Genomic DNA, 8,865 nt, shown 5'->3' with positions numbered 1-8,865 from the left:
AATAGACTGGTAGGACATGTGCTCTCTTAGAGACAATATGGTGCTGGGGGGGGGGGGGCTGGGTTTCTGCTTGTGTTAAATGCCATGAGGTCAACACTCTTCTAATATTTTATATTAATTAACAATAAATGTGTTATGGGGGAAAATGGGGTATGGGTTTGGGTTCATAGGAATTCTTTAAAGAATTACACCCTCTTGCACACAAAAGCAGTTAGAATAAGATGGTAGTTTATTTAGGGGCAAGGGAAGGAAAGGGGGGAGGTAAGGGAAACCATGAAAGAAATCCTTGGACTTCTCATGGGGAGAAAGGTATGGAACAAAACACCTGGCTCTGAGGTACCAATCTCCTCGAGCAAGAGGCTGGTAGGTACTTTTATAGAGGACTGATGGGAGTGGAAAGTTTGCCTGTGGAAAGTTTCTTTAGTGAGTGAGGACCATCCCCCACTGGTGGTGGCTAGAGGAGTTGGGTGAAGGGTGGCTATGGTTCTCTCAAGCCATCTCTCTCTTCAGGACACAAAAGCTGCAGCCACACCCAAACTTATCTCCCCAGTGGTAAGGGAGATCAGAATGAAGGGTGGAGGTCCCAAAGCTAGCTCAATCTGATCTGGTTCCGCTTATCTCTCTAGGTGTATCTGTCCTCTGGTTTAGTTTCTCAAGGAGAAGATTCCTTGATGTGCCCCAGAGAACTTCTGGGGTACTCTGGGCCCACAACAAAATGATTATTGTCAAAACGGGTCCAATAGCCGTTATTACATAGCCATTAATATATAAGTAGAAAAGTATTTTAGAAAACCTTATCTCACCCCCACCAATAAATTAGCAAACACATTTCAAGAACACAAAATATTCAATGTTACTGGATTCTCCCTGTACCTGAACAAGAATCCCTAGTACAATACTGTCTCCTTTAACCAGTCATTCAGGCTTTCCCTACAGTGATAGGGACACTTACACCACTGAAGGCAGCCTGTTCCAGTTTTGTATAGTTCAGATTGTTCTGAAGTTGTTTTATTTTTTCCTTATATGAAGCCTAACTGCCTCTGCCACTTTCACACATTGTTCTGCCCTCTGTGGCCAAGGAGAATAACACCAATCTTTGCCACAAGATCGCCCTTCAAATACTTGTCCAATCTAAGACAGGCTATACATTTCCATTTTCTTCAACCAATATTTCAATTATGTGGTCTCCTGTCCTATCATTATTTTTATTAAGCTGTAAGACCATTGAGAACAAGAACTGTGTCACTTTTCATCTTTGTCTTTCTAATGCAAAGTACATGGCATTCCACATAATTAATAAATAATTATTGAATTGAAGCTGTAAATAGAGTTCATTTCATTTCTTTTCTTTTTTGATCAGTGAGTCAGCTTTATTCTTTATTTTTTATTCTTTATTCTTTATGGCCTTCCCATGGGGCTACTCCTCCTAGTTGCGCTTCAGGCTCAGCCGCTCAAACAGGTATTCTCTCAGCCCGGGGTGGGGGTCGTCCTGCCCTCGGTGCAGGGTGGTCAGGTGGTCACCCAGGCACTTCAGCAGCCTTACCTCCTCGCCCAAGTAGTGGCTCTCCAGGAAGTCGCAGAGGTGTGGATCCCCTTGGCTGGAGCCCAGGGCGTGCAGCTTCAGGAGGGCCTGGTTCAGGCCCTTCTCCAGGCTCAAGGCAGCCTCCATGGCATCCAAGCTGCGGCCCCACTCGTCTCGGGCAGGTTTCTGTACAGCCTGGAGGAGGACCCGGCCCCCACGTTGGTTCTGGAGCCACATAAGGCGCTCGGCGCCCTCGTGTTTGTCCTTCGCCAGGTCAAGGAAAAAATGGGACACCCTTGGCAGAGCGACATCGTCCCGGTCAAAATAGAAACCCAGGGACAGGTAGGAGTAGGAGGCCTGCAGGTAGAGGTTGGCCAGGCAGTTGACCATGGCCTCCGCCTCAGAGGAGAAGTTTTGGTTGATCTGAGAGGTGGAGCTCATGGCACCGACAGCAACGGGAGAAGGTGACTGGTCTGGGAGTTCTTTGGTCTCGGAGGCCAGGGGCGGATGGTCCTGGAGGCAGATGGTCTTGAAAGCCGGGGTCAGGTGGTCCTAGGGCCTGGAGGGCTGCAGAAGGATGAAGATCTATCACCAGGGGAGCTGGGGGAATCCCGGGTCTGTTCCGTCCAAACACTGTTAAAGCAAGATGGTTAAAATCTATATTGTGTGATTGCCTTAAAGTAGAAGCTTCAGCACCAGTCTTTGGGCATTAAACAGTTTTTTTTAAGGAGGCAATGAGGGTTAAGTGACTTGCCCAAGGTCACACAGCTAGCAAGTGTTGTGTCTGAGGCCAGATTTGAACTCAGGTCCTCCTGAATCCAGGGCCGGTTCTCTATCCACTTCACCACCTAGCTGCACCCATTAAACATTTATTAAAGCATACAGGTATTCACACTGAGTTCAGAAAGTTAAGAAAAAGCCTACCTAGCCTAGAGTTCTGGTGTGGTGTGGTGTGGTGTGGTGTGGTGTGGTGTGGTGTGGTGTGGTGTGGTGTGGTGTGGTGTGGTGTGGTGTGGTGTGGTGTGGTGTGGTGTGGTGTAGTGTGGTGTGGTCCTTCCTCAAGTCCTCCACCATGAGCCTGCTTCAATCAGGAACTCTCCAGCAAACTGATTGTGGAAGCATTTTATAGATCTGGAATGGAGGCGGTCCTTACACACTGCTTCAAGCTGATTGGTTGGTGTCATCCAAATCCATTGGTTTTGAAGGTGTTCTCAAGTTGAGTTCACAGTCTAGCTTCTGAGAACAATACCTTCTTAAGGGCTAGCCAGGTGTGATTACAATCTAGTTAATTTGAAGTAGGTTAATCAGCAGCCAATCACTCTCACTTAATTCAATCAGTTTAGATTAATCTCCAGGTGGGCCTCTGAGTATCTGCTAAATCCCATTATTTTATCACACATTCTAGGAACGACCCTTGACAGTGGACCATCTGGAAATTTCTACAACACATTAGGTAGTTCTTAGTCACCTCTTAATAGTTCCTTTCTATAAGGACAGTCTATGTGGTAAATCATTAGAAATGACTGATATTTCTGGCTGTCTACCTTTTCCAGGGAAAGAGGAAGACACATTGTGCTACTTGGTTTGACTTAAAGGCTATGGTGAGAGAAGTTCTTAGAACCATTCTTTGTATAGCTACAAACTGAGAAAGCTGACATGAAGGGGACCTTTGGAACTCTCCATTTGTTGTATATGGTTGGAGCTTTTTGGCCTCAGGTACTTCATGGTACATATGTTGACTTGGGGGAAAATCAGTGATGGGACATATATCCAGGGTGTCCCAAAAGTCAGTAAGACTTAATGGGACACCCTGTATTTATGGGAATTTTAAAATTTGAATTTAAAGACAGATGAAAATAATCCTGTGAAGAAGATGCCATAGGTATTATTATTCTCATTTTTTAGATGAGGAAACTGAGGAACAGAGAGGTTAAGTGACTTGCCCATAGCCACACAGCTGACAAATATTTGAGGCAGGATTCAAACCCAGGTCTTTCTGAAGTTTAGAACTCTACTTGCCTATGTTGCTTTTCAAGGTAAAGACAAAATAGCTCTGCTCCACTGTTTGAAATCTGGCTCAAGAATAGCAGAGTTGGCAGTTTTCATCTCCCCTCTTCCTCATATCTCTACTTCTAAAAAGGAGACATTGGCTATTCATACCAAAGGGACTTTGTTTTTTCACATAGAAGAACTTTTTCACTTCAGTTTGGATGTTGCTCTTTGGTCCCTAAGGAGAAGAGAAAATCAAGCTAATTGGTTTCTGGTAAGACTAGAGAGCTAATTTGACTGGGATCTTGTGAGGCCAAATTTCAATTTTTTGTTTTTTATGGTGGTTCTCAGAAGAACATGTTTCAGTGCATGACTTATTAAGGAAAAAAAATACAATTTCTCAAAATGTTTCAAAATGCTAATCACTATAGAGATTATATAGCCTTGGTAGGCAAATGGGTTGTTGGTTTCTTTGATGATCTTAGGCACTGGATTTAATTTGCTTGAATTTTCATCCTTCACAATTTCTTGTATTCCTGCATAGTTATTTATTTCTGGACTTGTTTTTCCACATTAAAGTTTTCCATATGTGATCTATGTGGTGTGTTTTGTCAGTTGGATCTTCTGGCATTAAGTTATATCATTTGACTTTCATCTCCTGTCTATGAGATTTGTTAACCATGACTCTTATTAATCATTTTCCTTAAAACTTTCTTATTGTGATCCTTGAGTTCTCTAGCATACTTAGATTTTATTATAATACTTGAGATTCAGGTAATCAGTCCAGGGGGCAGCCCAAGGTGGTGGGGAAAGGTACTGGGCTTATAGGTAGGGAGACCTGATTTTGAATCCTGTCTCTGACACTTGTATGAAACCATGGGAAAGTCACTTAATCAGTTTGAACCCTAGCTTCCCCATCTGGAAAATGGGAATAATAATGGCTGTAGTATATACTTCACAGGGTTATTAAGAGGATCAGTGCATAACATACATGGAAAGTGCTTTGTAAATCTTAAAATGCTATAAAATGTCAGTTTCTATAACTACCAGCACCACCACCACCTTTCAGTGTTTGGGGATTAGAGAATTACCTTGTTTAGTAATCACTAATATAAATTCTGTTGTCAAGGACAGAGGATTTATTGTAAGATATGATGTGCTTATCCAATATACATAGTTTCTCAGTAACTATAAATTTCCATTAGGTATAACTTGCCACAAAACTTACATACATGCATACATACACATAGACAATCTATATGTATATTTAAGTATGGAATGTTCAAAGCTATCTTGCTTGTCTATGTTTCTTTCTAAACTTCTTTCTGTTCTGTCTGTGCATTAAAAATGCTTAAATGATTTTTTTTTGGTGCCTCTACACTCATATCACCTTTTCTTCCAATCTTCTTGCCAAATTAAAAAAAAAAGTATAACAAATCCCTTGTAAAAATATGAATAGTCAAATAAGATGAATTCCTACATTAACTGTGTCTGGAAATATGTGTTTTATTCTGCATCTTGAGTATATCACCTCTATGTTAGAGGTGAGTAACATGCTTCATTATCACCTCTCTGGGATAATAGTATAGTCATTACATTGAATAGAATTCTTAAGTCTTTCAACGTTTTGTTTTTTTTTTTTAGAAAATTGTTGTCTTGGTTCGGTTGACTTCATTCTGTATCAATTCATGCGAATCTTTTCCAGGTTCTCTGAAGCCATACCTTTTCTCACAGCACAGAAACATTCCATTACTTTCAACTAACATAATTTGTTCAGCCATTCTCCTGTTGATGGGTGCATTAACCTTGAAAATGTTGAAGAACTTATCCTGATTGCAAAGGCTGCTCAGACACTGGGGAAATTTAGTTCCCTGAGGGGAAATATGGCACAAATTAACAACAGAGGTTCTCCTTTGATGGAATCCAGCAGTAGTGCATCTGCAACAGATGCGGAGAGACCTCTTATTGGCCAGCATTAAAGAATGCTGTTAGTTATTTTTCCAGTAGAAAGGAGTCTCCTAAAGCTTTCATTAACAACAGCAACAAAACACCTCTTGGCATTGTTTTCTCCAGGCATTTACCTTTCCTGGAGAGTTGCCTGTCTCCTGTCTTTGTGGGACATGACTATTTGTATGTGGCTTATACAGTTAGATCACAAATTTAGAAAAAAAGAATTTGCTTTCCCATTATTTTTCCCAACTATCTTCATATAATTCATGCCAAAACATTCATCTCTAAAATTATGGTGATATAAATTCCTGTTTTCTTGCAAGGATTACTACACAATATGTCTATTTTCATATGACCCTGGCCCTTCCCTTCTCCTTAGCTCCAAGAGTTAAAAATACACCATTTTCACAAGATAATAATTTAAAAAGTATTGTGAGTCAGATGGCTTCAATAAAGGTAAATTGGTTTGATAAGTGAACATGCCTGACAGTTTATTTGGATGTTTACCCCAGTTGTCTTAAAGTATTTTTGTTTTTACCAGCTTCTGTCTGTAAGGCAGGAGTACCCCAGAAGGAGGAAGAGGGGGATTACTTTTGAAGAATTAGCTATAGTCAGCAAACTCTCAAGTTGGAAGAGATTAGTAATCATCTAGTCTATCCCTTTTCTTTTACAGATTAGGAAACTGAGGTTCAAAGAAGTTAAGTAAATTTCCCATGGGCATAAAACTAGTAAAAAAGAATTTGAGTCTGTAGCCACGATTTATACACAGACTAGTCCTCTTTCTTTTGTACAATTTGAGATGAAGGGATTAGATGGGATGATTCAGTTTGGGACTGGTCCAGAAGTTAATCAATATTTGCCTGATGGCTTGTGAGTTGATTTTAACTTTTCTGAGTATAGGGAGGAGGATATAAAAAGTGAACAGTGATCTATCCATTACTATAGAGTTGGAGGAATCTTCCTAGAATTGTTGGGCCATCCTTGGGCTTGTTAGTTTTATACAATGTTAGAACTCTTAACAATTACCTTGATGGAAAGGAAAATTTCCTAACAATTATAGCTGGCAAGAAGTGGAAAAAGCTTCCCCATAAGGTATTGGATTTTCCCTTCACTCAAAATCTTTGGGCAGAAAAATGAGGACCACTTGTCAGAAATATCATTATTGGTCAGGAATAGGTTAGGTTAGGTAGCTTTGGGGCAGCTAGGTGGCACAGTGGATAGAGCACCCGCCCTGGAGTCAGGAGTACCTGAGTTCAAATCCGGCCACAGACACTTGACACTTACTAGCTGTGTGACCCTGGGCAAGTCACTTAACCCCAATTGCCTCACTAAAAAAAGAAATAGATTAGGTAGCTTTTGAGGTCATTTTGATCTCTGTGATTCTGTGATCCTGTGATGGTACAACCCTTCCATTTTTTACAGATGAAGAAACTGACACCTAGATAATTCTATTCCCTAAATTTTAGAGATGGAAGGGAAGTTGGAGCTCATTGGATCCACCTCTTTCATTTTATAGACAGAACTATAAGTGATGTTCTCTGACAGCCTGGCAGGTGCTCTCTCCACTGTAGTGTGCTTCCTCTCATATAGTGTTTAAGAAAACAAAGAAAGAGAAAGCAAAGTGTAGAGGAAAGAACATGGAATCTGAATTCAAGAGGGCCTGAGGTGGAGCCCAGGTGTTGTCCCTTGGAACCTGTAAGATATGGGGCAAACCACTTCTTCCCTCTGGGCTTTAGTTTCCTCAAATTATGGGACTGGATTGTATGGCTCCTAGGGTCTCTTCCGGGTCTAATTCTATTATTTTATAGATATGGAACTAAGTGAAGCAGTGATATTTTCTTAAGAGGTCCTTTTTTTATTCCTTTGCTATTTGTTGCCATTGAATTTGATCTTAGAAGATAGAGAGGAAAAGGAAACTAAGAACAAAAGACACACATGTGAAGAGGGGAAAGAGGATAAAGGCTTATAAGGAAGAGGGAGATGTAAAAGCCAAGATGAGAGAGCATTAGGGATGGAGAAGCAGGTTATAAGGTAGCTTCACAAGAAGGAAGTCTCCCACTAATGAGGTAGAAAGTCATTCTTTCTCTCCAGTAACATTCACTAGAAGGTAAATTATTCTCCCAGGGCTTTCAAGTTCCATCTGCTTGTAGGGAGATGAACCAGATCGATCACAACTGTATTGTTGGTTCCCAAGAGATATGATTGAATACATGAGCTTATCACTTGGAGATGGAGGGAATCAAGTCTTTACATATTTGGAAACTGAGACGCAGAAATGGCTTGTCTAAGACCATATGTAGAAGAGTCAGTAATTAGACTATAGTCTAGTTGGGAGGGTGGAACAAAACATATGAAAAGATAAATAACAATGATACAGACTAATGATACAAGGGGTATCAGAAGACCTTGTACAAGGATGTGATTCATTGACACATGAGCAATGTAGACAATAACTACCAGAGGAATGCAGAAGAGGGAGAAAACACTGTGAGCGGGAGAGGGTAAGGAAGGAAAACTCGAACTCAAGCTTTAGGTAGATTGAGAGAAGAGACGAGGACATTTCAAACATGAACAAAGACATTCAGAAAAGAGAAAAGGAAGGCATCTTTTGGGAACATTGAGTAATCAATCTGGCTGGAGTAGAGCTCTCCTTTAAGGATGTACTGGGCAACAAAACTGGAAGGTAGGCTGAGGTCAGATAGTGGAAGGCTTTGAATGCCAGGCTAAGAAGGTTAAACCTTGTCTGTTAGGCATTGGGGAATCTCTGAAGCTTTTTTGAGCAGGTAAGTGATGTGTTAAAAGCAATATTTTAGGAAGACTAATTCAGTGGCATATATATGATGGGGGTTGGAAAGGGGACAGGTAGAGAGAGCATTCAGTAATTCAGGTATAAATTGGTGGCAGTGAGATTGAAAAGGAAGGAATGGATTAAAAATATTTCGAAGAATTCAAAGGATTGGGTGACTTATGAATATGCCTGTATGAACAAGCTACTGTTTCCAGACCCCATGTGACTAGCAACACTCTTCTTCCTTAGTCAATCTAGCTAGTATGTTTTTGCTGTCCCCTAAATCCCAGACATATGGAGTGTGGAAACACTCTTCATTGCTCCTTGTGTTCTCATCTTCAGTTCTTCAGTGATTGTAGTGTTCCATGGCTCACAGCTTTAGAACATCACAAAAAGAACACTGATATAAAAAAAAAATAAAACCACAGGACTTTGTTTTAGGGAGAAGCTTATTCATATAGTCTAATGTATTTATGATTTCATTGATTTGGTTCTTTTCCCTCCCACATAACAGATCTAGACCTACATATACTGTGTGATTCTTATCTATATCTTTTCATATGTTCATCACAGGAGTCCAAACAATATGATAGAGGCCTTTCTCAATTTCTTTAGA

General features: G+C 40.6%; 1 protein-coding gene across 1 annotated transcript; it reads right to left on the bottom strand.

Moving 5' to 3' along the window:
* Window positions 1–1,426: 1,426 nt before the first annotated feature.
* Window positions 1,427–1,963, bottom strand: LOC122732445 (ferritin light chain-like). Its single transcript, XM_043972588.1, has one exon. The coding sequence runs from the start codon at window positions 1,961–1,963 to the stop codon at window positions 1,427–1,429; it is 537 nt and encodes a 178-aa protein (XP_043828523.1).
* Window positions 1,964–8,865: the final 6,902 nt, after the last annotated feature.

This window comes from Dromiciops gliroides, chromosome 6 (assembly GCF_019393635.1).
Source record: "Dromiciops gliroides isolate mDroGli1 chromosome 6, mDroGli1.pri, whole genome shotgun sequence".
Lineage (NCBI taxonomy): Eukaryota > Metazoa > Chordata > Mammalia > Microbiotheria > Microbiotheriidae > Dromiciops > Dromiciops gliroides.
This window is presented reverse-complemented; position numbering and strand designations above follow the sequence as displayed.

Bases quoted from the DNA above. Each gene is read 5' to 3' on its own strand.
- LOC122732445 (XM_043972588.1), bottom strand. From the start codon at position 1,963: ATGAGCTCCACCTCTCAGATCAACCAAAACTTCTCCTCTGAGGCGGAG.